Source organism: Martes martes (genome assembly GCF_963455335.1).
Source record: "Martes martes genome assembly, chromosome: 3".
Taxonomy (NCBI): Eukaryota; Metazoa; Chordata; class Mammalia; order Carnivora; family Mustelidae; genus Martes; species Martes martes.
This window is the reverse complement of record NC_137890.1, coordinates 153782938-153795570: the sequence shown is the minus strand read 5'-3', so window position 1 is coordinate 153795570 and position 12633 is coordinate 153782938. Positions and strand designations below refer to the sequence as shown.

Sequence of the window (12633 nt, the reverse complement as noted above, 5' to 3'; positions counted from 1 at the left end):
AATGTCTCTGCATTCAGCCCTTGTTCCTCTTCTTCTTCTGTGCATTCTCACTTCCTGGTGATCCCATCCAGTTTCCTGGCTTTAAATCCCATCCATATGTAAAGAAGGTGTAGTACGTACACATAATGGAATGTCGCTCAGCCATAAAAAAGACTGAAGTCTTGCCCTTTGCAACGACATGGGGCTAGAGAGTATGATGCTAAGTGAAACAAGTCAGTCAGAGAAGGACACATGCCCTATGATCCCACTTACATGTGGAACTGAAGAAACAAAGAAAGAAAGAAAGAAGAAAAGAAACAAACCAAAAAACCCCAGACTCTTAACTATAGAGAACAAACTGGTGGTTACCATAGGGGCTGTGAAGGGGGATGGGTGAAGTAGGTGAAGGGGACTCATTCATCATGATGAGCACTGAGGAATGTACAGAATTGTGGAATCACTGTATCGTATATCTGAGACTGATATAACACTAGGTGTTGATTATACTTGACTAGAAATAAATAAATTCCACCCACATGCCATTGGCGCTCAAAAGTTGTATCTCTAGGTCAGTCAAATCCTTCCCTCAAACTCTGGACTGGAACAGCCAACTGCTTCCTTGGTATCAAAACAACCCGAATTCTGTTAATTACTCTACCCACAATCTTCCCACTTCAGCTGATGGCAAACCCATCTAACCAGTCTCTCGGGCTGAATGCCTTAGAGTCATCTTTGACCCCTCTCTTTCTCTCACATTGCACATTCAATCCACCAAGATATCCTGGTGGCTTCGCCTCCAAAATACAGCCAGAATCAGAGTGCCTCCCTCCCACGTGCCGCCAGCACCCCTCACATGGATCCTGGCAACAGTCCCCTAACTTGTCCCTCCACTTTCTGCACTCCTCCTCCTGACGTATTTCCTCAGCACAGAGGGCAGAGGGTCCCCATCAAATGTTATCAGGTCCTGCCACTCTGCTCAAAGCCCTCCATGGCCAAAGTCATGACAGTGCCCTATAAGTGCCCCATACAATCTGAGCCTCTCCTCTCCCTCTGGTCTCATCTCCTACTGTCACTGGTTCTCTCCACCATCAGCCACACTGGTCACCTCATTCTCAGGTCAGGCCCACTCTAATCTCAGACTGCATTTTGGCTGCTGGTCGGCTGGCCCCTTCCCCTGTAATACTTGCAACGCCCATATCCTCACCTCTCTCAAGTCTTGACTCAAAGCCACCCACCCTAGCTACTGCACGTACAACTGCAACTGCTCACCTTTTCCCTTGCTTTCTCTCTCTCTAGTCCTTGTCATTTTATTGGCCCGTTCATTATGCTTGTGGTTTAAAGACTGTCTTCCCATTAGACTGTTAGCCCCACGAAGGCAAGAATACGTCTTCCCCCTTGAACTGTCTACTCATATATCCAAAGCACCTTATATGTTGCTGACACATGGCTGGTACTCAATAAATATTTGTTGGCTAAATAATCAAATAAATAGAAGTATTTTTTTGATGCATTAGGAAGGCATATCTTATGAGCCCCTGATATCTAAAAGCGTTTTACTTTTGCCATCAAAATGAAAACCATCTTGGATGAGTCTAAAATTCTAGCATCCAAACTTTTTTTTTCCATTAGAGGATTTATTTGGAGAGCAAGTAAAATGAATCCATAGGATTAAAATCTAATTACAAGTATACTGAAACCTTCATTACTACTACTTATCCATATTAACATAATCAAATTTTTAAATTAATTTATTAATTTTCATAAACATATAATGTATTTTCATCCCCAGGGGTATGCATCCAAACTTTTTCTTTAAAAGCCTGAAAATGATATTTTCTTGTCTCATGATACTACAGCAGCAGAGAAATCAGAGTCCAGCCTGAGTTTTATTCCTTTATGAGTAACTGTTTTCTGCTCACATACTTGGCAAGATATTTTCCATGCTTTTTAAGACTACTTCTGTTAGAATGTATATAGGAATGTGTCTCCAAGGATGCCTTGCTGGCTCTGCCAGTAGAGCATGAGACCCTTGATCTCAGGGTTGTAAATTCAAGCCCCATGTTGGGCATAGAGAGTACTTAAAATTAAAATCCTAAAGAAAAGAAATTAAAAATAAAAGGAGAGTGTCTCCCATCACTGATTTGCAGAGAGTATCCATTCAACTTCTAGGACTTAAGACTTCTAGTGCAGCTAAGTTTTCTTCTATTATGTCTTTGATTACTATTTCTGATCCATTTGCTCTAGGCTCTTCTTCAGTAATATCACTTTTCTGTAGGTTGGCTCTCTACACTCCGCTCTTCATGACCACTTTTTCTTCTATTTCTTCATTTTGTTTTTTTCCTTTGCACTTAGGAAGAGGTTTTAATATTAGTAGTGAACACACAGTGGTTGATTTTCCAACAGTCCAAAGGATTAGTATGATTCAGTCTCAGTAACTCCATTCTCCTTGTCATCACTGGTTTGGGAAAGTGCATGTTTAAGTCAGCCTGGACCAGTGAAACATGGGAAGACCTCCTCAGGGCTTCCAGAGAAAAGCAACTGGATATGAAGCTGGCTGGCCCAGTTGTTGCTGGATGCCATCTTATCACAAAAGCTATTTTGAGGACAAAGCTGACTCACTGAGGTTGGACAAATCTGATTCCTTGATGGCTTCGCAGGGACACAGAAATAACCAGTCCCCAAGCCTGCCTTGCTTCTACATTTCTTGTTATATGAGATACAGTGGAGTCTGGAACCAAGTCAGGGGCTGCCCAGTGGGGGCTGTGACCATGAGGAGGAGCCGTTGGGGTACCAGAACCTTGGGGACGCAGGTGCTGCTGGCAAAGCTACCAAGGCAGAGAAAGAGGAGAAACACCTTAGCTTCTTTTTCCCTCCACGCCTAGTTTTCCATGGTGTCATCTTTTGCTGAAGCCGGTCAGAAGCCAGCTGGCCTGGGACTCTGAGCTCAGCTTAAAAGTTCTAGCTGTGCTGCCCTCACCCCCTCAACAAGTCGAGTAGACCCCAGGGGACACCAGGGAAGGGATCTGAAGCCACATGTGCCACCAGCCCAGCTCCCTCACTTAAATCACAGGCTCTGTTTCTTTTATGAATCTGTACTGTTTTCTTTTCTTTTCTTTCTTTCTTTTTTTTTTTTTAAAGATTTTGTTTATTTATTTGACAGACAGAGATCACAAGTAGGCAGAGGCAGGCAGAGAGAGAGAGGAGGAAGCAGGCTCCCCGCTTGAGCAGAGAGCCCAATGCGGGGCTCGATCCCAGGACCCTGGGATCATGACCTGAGCCGAAGGCAGAGGCTTTAACCCCGTGAGTCACCCAGGTGCCCCTCTGTTCTGTTTTCTGCTTCCCTTCATATACTCGCCACCCTCCCCCATATGACCTTGTCTCCTCCATCTTCCTTTTCATGTTATTCCTCTGCCTTGTCCCCATCACAGGCTCTGTTTTTAGGGACGTAGAGGCTATGTCTTCTTGCACTCTGTAGATGAGAGCACCCACGGCGCACAGTTTCTCAGACTTTCTTCTGGATCTTCTGATAAGGGGTATGGGTCTCCTTTCTATTCTGTGGATGCTGTCCCCATTTTTTGTTTTTCTGCTCCCTTTCCCCATCATGGATCCATTTATTTATCTCCCTATTCATCTTCGATTAAGGCAAGATCAGACACGAGGTCTGTTAACATGCAGGGGAAGTCCGTGGTGCCATTCTCATTCCACCATGGGGGCCTGTGGAGGGCCTGAGCAGAGGTAGGTTCACGAGGACGGTGCCCAGCCTCCTTCTGCTTCTACATTCACCTGGTGACTGCGCCCCACGCCCACCGGGAGGCCTCTTCTCCTACCCTCTTCCCAGCAGAGCTCTCAGATTGCTATACAACCCGGGTTCCTCAGTTTCTACCTCTGCACTTCGCTGCATCTCCTAGAATGCACTGTATCTCCAAAGACATCCCCTAATGCCTGTTCGACTTCCAGAATATTTTTGCTGCGACTGCCTGATTGCCTGAAAACTCGGGGTGGTGCAGCACAGGAGCGGGAGCTCCCTGACTCAGACATGAGGTCATCGTGTTGAGGCCGAGGATCTGCTTTGCGGCCCCCTCCCTTCCCGTCTTCCTTCCCTCCTCTTGCCTGTCTTTGCAGCTATGTCAGTACGAAGACAGGAACGGCTGCCCTTCAAAAGCCCGTAATCACCTTACTGCTGGAAGAATGAGCATCTCTGGGCCCTTCCCTGCTTGAAACTTGTTTTTTTGTCCCAATCCCCTACTGTTTCAAAGTCAGACATAAGCGGGCTTTAGAGTAGAAGAGAGACAGAGGGAGAGCCAACCAGGCAAGCATCTCCCCACCCGAGCCTCGCCCAGCCTTATCCCTTCGCCACCGCACAGGATGCCCCCAACGTGTGGCTATTTCCGGCTTCCACGAGTCACCACTAACGTGCTATTTTCTGGGGTGCGGCAGCCTCTGATTTCAATTGTCCCCCTTCTGCACTGGGAGGAAACCACACCATGAAGAGGAACAGTTCACATTGGATCCCTCCAGATCTAGTCTCCCAAGCCATTCCTGCTTCTTCGGACCTTCCCCTGATTGCCTTACCCGGCCACTGTCCCTGCCCTTGGCCCTCTCCCTTGTCTCTGCAAACTATTAAATGGTCCCCAGTGATTGCACGTGACAGGAAAGGCCTCTCCCACACTGCCCCCCCCCCCAAGAGCTGCCCTCCCTCAGCAGACATGCCCCCCTCCCTGGGGCCCCTCCTCCCTGGGTCACAGACTGTGACCAAGTCTTATTGCCTGTCTCTGGGAATTCATTTCCTGTCTCTCCTCAGTTCCACCTCTCTGGGGCTCCCAGGCCCTCCCCCATCCCCCGGCACTGTGCCCCCTCACGTTTGCCAGGCAGCTGGCTGCTTCCATTATTTTTATGCCAACACAGTTTAAAGATCTCCGCCGCCGCCTCTGTGCTGTCTGCAGAGACGCGGCAGTTACACTCCTCTGACATCTTGGTGTCATTAGGGTCCACGCGCACTCTCCTCGGCTAATGAGGCGGCAGAAAGAAAATTAAGGGGAAAAAAACCACACAGGCGCCTTGCTCTATATGCAGATGGAGAAATAAAACAAGAGCAAGAGAAACAGAGGTGCGCCATTTACGGGAGCTCACCTCCCTCCTCCCAGGGGGAGGGGCGCATAGGCTGCTTGCTCGCTGGAGAACAGAAATGGAGTCTGGTTTGTGACTACTACCACCCCGGGATTCTACCCCCTGAAAAGCTTGGGAGGTTGGAGAACCGTGAAGTCACTTCACCTTGTTCTGTACTTAGGTAAAACGCAAACGCAAAAACTTGGGGTCCATCCTTCCAGCATGGTCAGCGCTGGGAAGGTGAGGCAAGGCCAGAGCTCTGCAGATGTTTCTAGAATCTGTCCTTCTCACCGCCAACCTTTGTTTCCCCTTGCGGAAGCTATCTGCAGGCCTCACCTGGATTGCCACAGCAGCGTGTGCTTTCCCACCCATCCCCTGCCGCCCCATGTTCTCTATACTTCTGCAGAAAAATCAACCCCATGCTCATTTGATTATGTCACTTCTGCTTCAAATGATGTAATACATTCCCACTGCTCTTAAGACAAAGGCTAAAACTCTTAATCCCTGAAACCCCTGCCTCTCGCCCCCTCTTACCGCTTCCTTCTAGCTCCTGGGTCATCTTTCAACTGCCCCTACTACAGTGCTCTTTCTGCCCCAGGACTCTTGCATATGCTGCCGGGAATGGCCCTTCCTTTCTTCACACAGCTGAGTCTTCAGCCTTCAGGTCTGGGCTCACTCTACACATGCCCAGGGGATCCTCTCACCCTGCCCTCTGCGTCAGCCAGCTCAGGCCCCCATTTGGCACACAGAGTCTTGTTTGAGCAAGTTCTCTGGCCATGGCAACTTCACACTGAGCACGTGGTGGTCTGAGTCAAGGCTGTTCTCCACTCAGGTGACTGGCAGCTCCACTAGGGCGGGACACACGTGAACTGCCATCCAACACGAACTCCAGCACTGAGCACAGGCATTCTGAGAAGCGTCTGCTGAACGAGTAAGCAAGTGCCGGGGGGAAACAGCCTGTGTGTGCGGCTTGGTGGAGATGGCTTATTGCTGCTGCTGTCCCTGCACAGCCGGCACTCCTGGGCCGAGTCTGGATGATTTAGACGGCCCAGCACAGGGGCACAAGGGGCAAGAGATGTGAGCAAAACCCACATTCCAGACCAAGCATCTGACCCACTATCCACCAGTGACAGTTGCAAAACAAATTTGGATCCGCAGGTGTGTGTCACCCCACCCTCCCGCCTGCTCTCCTGCAGGCCAGCCCCCACCTATGCGGACAGCTTCCAGGATTCAAACCCGGCAGCAACCTGCCACCGCGCCTGCGCCTGCCCTCGCGCCCCAACGTCTGACTCCAGTGTTAACTAGCGGGCAGCCGGGCAGAAAGGCCTGGCACTGTCAACATGCTTGCTTCCCAAGCTGTGACACCACTTTGATTTTCGGGGCAGAGCACTGCGCACGGCTCCGATGGATGCTCCGAGTCCGCCCGCCGCGGCGACGGTGCCTTTGTCTGGGCATGGGGGAGCTGTGATTTATGTCATAAGCTCGCTGTGAAACCTTTGCCTCAGTAATTCTGAGCTCCGTGGGTGTCTCTTTACATCTATTTAAAGCACGGCTGTTGCCCACGGACGGCGTGCTCTGTGACATTCCCCGGTGCCTCTGTGTACGCCCCGCCACGGCGCTGAGTCTTGCCGGCAGAGCGTCTTTGTGGCTCGGTTCAGTGTTTGCTGCGCACTCCACGAGTCTGCTGAGCAGTCGGGTCTGTCCCTTTGATGCCCTGCATGGTGATTAGACCCCTTCCCTGGTGGACCACTTGCAGGGGCCTGGGGGGAGGGACGGGCTGCTGCCTGATTTCCAGACTTTGCCGTGTTTGTCCTGGGCAAGGCAAGAACAAACGCGGCCACCTGCATCTGTTTACAGGATTCCCAGTGTGGCGGTCAGTGTGTTCCCCTTTGAAACCCGCTCCAGACCTGAGCGCCAGGGGCCGATGGCTGTGGACCCCATCGGCATTCCTCCGTGGGGTGCACCCTAGAGGTGTGGGGGATCTCGGTGCAAAGAAGTCACATCGCCCTTTCCAAAGATCTAACCCGTGGGGTACTGGCCCTGGAGTTGCTGGAGTTCACTTCATTCATTCCACAAACACTGATGGAGGAATTGCCCTGTGCCACTGTGCTCACTGGGGGGTGGGGGTGGGGGGAGACAAGGTGGCAATGCTTTTTTGTGAACACCTCCAAGTGTTAAGCTTTCTCAGGAAAGCTCCAGTCCCTTCCCAGGTGGTGTGAAATGGCTGAGAGATCCATTGTCACTTTTAGGAGCCAAGTGCTTTTCATGGCTTCTTGGTTGATGCTGTATAACGGCCTCTGAGTTCAACACTGCCTGCAGCTTGCCCCCCACGCCCCCCCCCCCCAGTGGCCATGCACTAGTCTCGTGTGGCTGGTGAAGCATGGGGGAATCCCAGGAGGGGGCCCTTGGGGTCCCAGGTGGGAGACATTGTGCCTTCTCCTGCATCTCGAAGTGAAGGCAGGGTAGTTCTTAGAGCTCTGAAGACAGAGTTCAGGTGCTGGAGGTCCTGTCCCCAGGGATGATGTCCGTGAGGCTGCGCCCAGGACTTGGAAACCTACAGAGATCACTCAGATCGCATGACTCCCAGGCTAACAAAGGATTATGACTCGTCACTACTGAACTATATTGACTTTTTTCTCTTTTAAAGAACTTGCCCCAAATATTTTTCACTTTTGGCCTATGCGTAAGGATATTTATTTTGTTCTGTTTGTTTCTCATTCCTTCTTTATGCAGTTTCATGCCAGGAAGGGTGAAGTGAGCTTCTTGGTTTAATGCAAACATGGTGTGAGCCGGAGGGGCAGCAGGGATGTTCTGTTCCCATTGCATCGGCTGATGAACTAAGATCGCTAATACGGGGACACATTGCAATGTAAATGATGACTATGAAAGGTAAATGGTACAGAATATGGAAATGCTGGTGCTCCCTTTCAAGAGCCTGCCATATTGAAATTCTACATTAGTGGAGTGCCATGGAGAACAATTCAAAGATACTGTGAGAGGTAGTGGAAGAACCTTGTCACAGTGCTGATGAGGTAAGGACACAGCAGGGGAGTTGTGTGGGTGGATTTTCCCTCCTTTCACCTATGTTTTAATAGACACAAGCGTTACTCTGAATGCATCTACAAGGCAAAGTTGGCATTTGAGAGAGATGTGTGGATTTCACTATTTCAGACCATCCAGAGTGCTGTCCTTTTAAAGTAGAAGCTTTTCAGCTATTTGTTCAAAACATACCCAGCCAAAGTATGTCTCCTGCATGTGATCAGTGAGTCTGGGGATAATTTTTAAGTCGAACACTCTCAATTTATACCTAATGGAATGACTTCCTTTCAATGGAGTCTTTTTAGGAGGACAAACCCTTATTCCAACCAATATTTGGGGGACCTTCCTTTCGGAAATATTTTCCATCTTCTAAGTGCTTTCTCTAATGGGCAATCCTTACCCTTTATCTTTGTCATTTCAGGGTAGATCTGATAGGTGGAAAAAGTGACAGGCTGCTTCAGAGTCAAGTCTGCAACTTGGGGCTGAGACCCCAACACAGCCCTAACCCTGAACAGGGCATGTCACCTGGCTGAAACCCAGGTGGGAGAACTTCATGGGCCTGGGTCACGTGCCTGGCGTATTTCGCAGGAGTGTGGTGTGGACTGAATGTCAGATATTTGCGGACGTGTCAAGTGCTTTCATTCAAGTCATTACTAAGGTAGGTAGCCAGATTGGGTCTTTCGTTTTATATCAAACACTGGACGGACTTTCATTGTTTACCAATTAGATAAGTTGCCAAAACATTTTGAGCCACGAGGGCGCCGTCCAACTAAGTGTCCTGCGTCCCCAGTTTATTTAAAAACAATTATATTTAAGTTGGCTCTGCACCCAACGTGAAGCTTATTCACAACCTGGGGATTAAGAGTTGCAGGCTCCACCCAAGGAGCCAGCCAGGCGCCCAGGCAACTTAATTTTCTAGGGACTGGCCTAGGGACACCTGCCCTTCCAAGTGTGGCCCCAAGTCCAGCAGCCCCCGCCTCACCGGGGAACCAGGGAGAGCTGCATTCCCCTACCTCCCGCACCCGGGGAATCAGAAGCTGCAATCCCGACAAGTTCGCAGGCGCAGCGAGCCCTCAGCTGCAGGCCGGGGCCCTCTTACCTTGGGGAAGGCGTCGGGCCACACCGCTGGGGAGCCGTGGTTGAGCAGCGTCTGCACCGTGCGCTGCGGGCCGGGCTCAGGAGCGCAGGCGGCAGTCTGCAGCGCGCGGGCCAGCGGCGAGGCCCCGCCGTAGTCGAGCGCGCCCGCGTCAGCGCCGTGTCGCAGCAGGAGGCGCGCCAGCCCCGGGCACGCGTGGCCGCAGGCCTTGTGCAGCGGGCTGCGCTCGTCCTCGTCGCGCGCGTCCGCCGCCGCCCCGCGCCGCAGCAGGAGCGCGCACAGGCGCAGGCGGCGCGCGTGCTCGTCGGGCCGCCTCGCCGCGCCGCACGCCGCGCTCAGGGGCGTCTCGCCTCGCCCGTTCCTCGTGTCCACGCGCGCGCCGCAGCGCAGGTAGAGGCACGCGTGCTCGTCCAGGCCGCGCTGCGCCGCCACGTGCAGCGGCGTGTCCCCGCCCGCGCCGCCCGGGCTGTGCACCGAGGCGCCGTGCTCCAGCAGCGCCTGCGCGCACCTGTGGGGAGGCCAAGGCGGGTCACCGCGAGGCCAGGGCGCGCGACCCCCTCTAGGGCCCCAGCCGGCGGACCCCCACCCCCGCGGCCCGATGCTCCCTGATCGCCGCTGCCCTTTCACTCCTCCACTCCTCTACTCCTGGGGCAGGTTGGCTCCGTGGAAAGCAGGGGCGGCTCTGAGCTCAGCATTTCCCTACCCAGGCTCTGGGAGGTCAGACTGAGCTGAGGGGAGGAAGTGAGAGTCTGGCCGACCCTGGGGCTTACAAGTGGTGGAGGTAGCTGGAAGGTTTCCTAAGAAGCCATGTGCAGAGTAGGACCTTATGAGGAATTTGTAACTGCTTGGTGCTGCTTGGGAAGGTAATGTGGTTCAAATGGCAGTGCTCGAAGCACTAGTTACCTGGGCTCTTTGTCATAGCTGCCAATCACAGAGGGCCTGGGAGTCCTGGTTCTAACGAGGGTCCTTTAGACCATCAGGCTCTTTCTCAGCCTCTGCTGTAAACTGTTCGTCTTTGGTGATCGTGTGAGGCAAGGCTTGCCTTGCTCCCACAGAGGGACTCTATGCATCCTTCAAGGCACTGACACGGATTGGTTTTGGGGTGTCCTCAGACAGTACTGGAAAAAGGAGTAGAGCACGTAGCCAACCCTAACTGGGGGGATCCCTTTGTTTCAATCGGACTTTCCTTGGAGACTGTGAATCTTGGCTGGGCCCATCTGGGTACAGACCCCAGTGGTCTCCTGAGGGGGAGGGGGTCCTAGATTCCTTTGGGACACTGTGGTCTCCCCCAGAGGTGGGAGCCCTCTGCTGCCTCCCAGTCCATCAGCTGATCCCAAAGTGTCCTCTTCCTCAAACACCAGTGCCTCTTGGGACAGCGGCTTCCTCAGAGCCTCTTGGCACCTGGGAGAAGGCCACACACCTACCTAAGGGCAGATGGCAGGCTGCTGACTGGGCCAGGGTCATGCTGGGCCTTGGGCCTCGGACCCCGGTGGGAAACTATCGGCTGAAAGCAGGAGGCCAGTCGCACAGCCCCTCCACCATGGGGCTGGCCCTTGTCCTCTGTGGGCACTCCTAAAACACCAGTCCCACTGTAAACCCATGCTCCTGGGTCACCGTCTGGACAAGCCGTGAATGTGTTTGCCTTGCCCATGGAGCTTTCGGCCTCTCTAGCTCGTCCATGCCTGTCAGTCCCCTTCTCATCTCCTCCCTGCTCAGACTTGGGTTGTAGGCCCCTCATCTCTCAGCCCTTCCTGGCCTCCTTCTTTCCTCGGGGGCACTGTGGTCACTCTTCTCAGCATCCCAGCCCCTGGAACTGAGGGGACGTGGCCATCCCCCACGCCAAATGTGGCTCGTGAGCCTCTGCTCCCTCTCTGTTTCTTGTGTCCTCTCCGTCCGCCCTCTGTTCCTGCTTTATTCTGAGCTCTGGCTCTCTCAGGAGTGGCCACCCATCCTGCTTTCTGTCCACGAGTCCATCCTGACTGCCACTGGGATCTGTTTCTGCAACGATTGTTCTGTCCTTTCCGCATATGCCTGGGGAAGGGAGTTCCCTCTCCATCGTCTGCCCCCAGATTTAACCCTCTTCTGCCTCCCTGTCTTGGTCTGGAAGTTACTGGCTCTTTGCCTTTTCCTTGTCACCTGGCTGCCCCGCATTTCACCTGGTCACTTAGCCTCATGGACTCCTACTCATTCATCATCACCGGAAACGCTTCCTCCTTCCGCTCCTACTGTCACCGCCCTGTGTGGAGGCCCACATCATTTCTAGCCTGAGCTTTAGCCGCGGACTCCTACTCTGCCCCCTGCTCTAATAGAACAAGCTCCATACCACCCAGAAAGAGCCTCTCCAGTGTGACTCAGCCATGTGCCAGCTGAAACCCCGAGGGCTCCTCCTGCCCGCTGCATGGAGCCCATGCTCGTTTCCCCCTCAGACACAGGACGCGGTCTGACCCAGCTTCCGCTGGCCTTGCGGCTTTAATTCCTGGAGCTCCAGCCTGTGTCTCAACCCTGCCTGGCCAGGTGCGGTTCTTAGAACACACCTGCTGTGTCGTGCCCTCATGCCTTCTGCATGCGCTCCTTCCTGGGGGTGGTGCACACATTCCTCACTTCCCCTCCTCTTCATCTGCGATGCCTTCCCAGTGCGACCGGCAGAGGGTTACCCCCCTGTGTTGTCATCATATACCACATACGTGAAATGCCCGGGGAATTGCATTTATCACACCACGTTTCAACGTCTGACTCCTCTCTTAAGACGGGTGGCTCCCTGAGTGTAGAAATGGGGTTTTATTGGTGTCTGTGCCTCAGTGCCCACAGCAGAGCTAACCCGCCGTGGGTATTCCCTGAAATTCAACACATCGCACCAATGCATCTGCTTAATGACCGTCTTTCAGCTCTCCTTTCTGTGGTGGCTCTTTTTCCTGTTATTTACCTGGCTGGGGCTCCGAACGAGATCCCCCATCGAGGGTTTCCAGGCTGGAAGTGGCTTCTGTCCTTCCATCCCATTCATGTCTCTACCCCGGGTCCCTGAGTAATTTTTAATTCTGTCTCTCTAGTTCTCTAGCCTCCCGACAGCAGTATCTGGAGAAGTGGTTTGTCTTGGGGGAAAAAATCTTTACAAGCAAGTACAGTTTGATGTGAAATGTCCTTTGGGACAATAACCAGCTAAGAGAGGATGCAAATTTCACAATCAGTGTTTCACATTTGCTTCCTCCTTGCCTCTCTGGGAGGCATTTTGAACATTTTGAACAGTGCAGCAGGAGGTGAGAAATCAAGGGTTCTGTCTCATTTTGTCGCTGAGCCTGTGTGTGCTCACAAACAATCACAAAACATTTTCTTTTACTATTTTTTTTTTTTTTTAAAGCAGCCTAGCTTCTCCAAAGAGGTCCGCTGGGAAATACAGCGGGGCCTGTTTCCCCCAT

The 12633-nt window shown here is 52.4% G+C and overlaps 1 protein-coding gene across 3 annotated transcripts in view; it reads right to left on the bottom strand.

Annotated features, from left to right (window-relative positions):
* ASB18 (ankyrin repeat and SOCS box containing 18) overlaps positions 1–12633 on the bottom strand; it is a gene marked incomplete at its 5' end in the record, with an annotated part of 62518 nt that overhangs the window by 9758 nt on the left and 40127 nt on the right. For all 3 annotated transcript variants that reach the window (XM_080799170.1, XM_080799171.1, XM_080799172.1), the window contains one exon: positions 9224–9728. In XM_080799170.1, coding sequence (XP_080655296.1) covers positions 9224–9728 — 505 coding nt within the window. The remainder of the gene's footprint in view (positions 1–9223; positions 9729–12633) is intronic.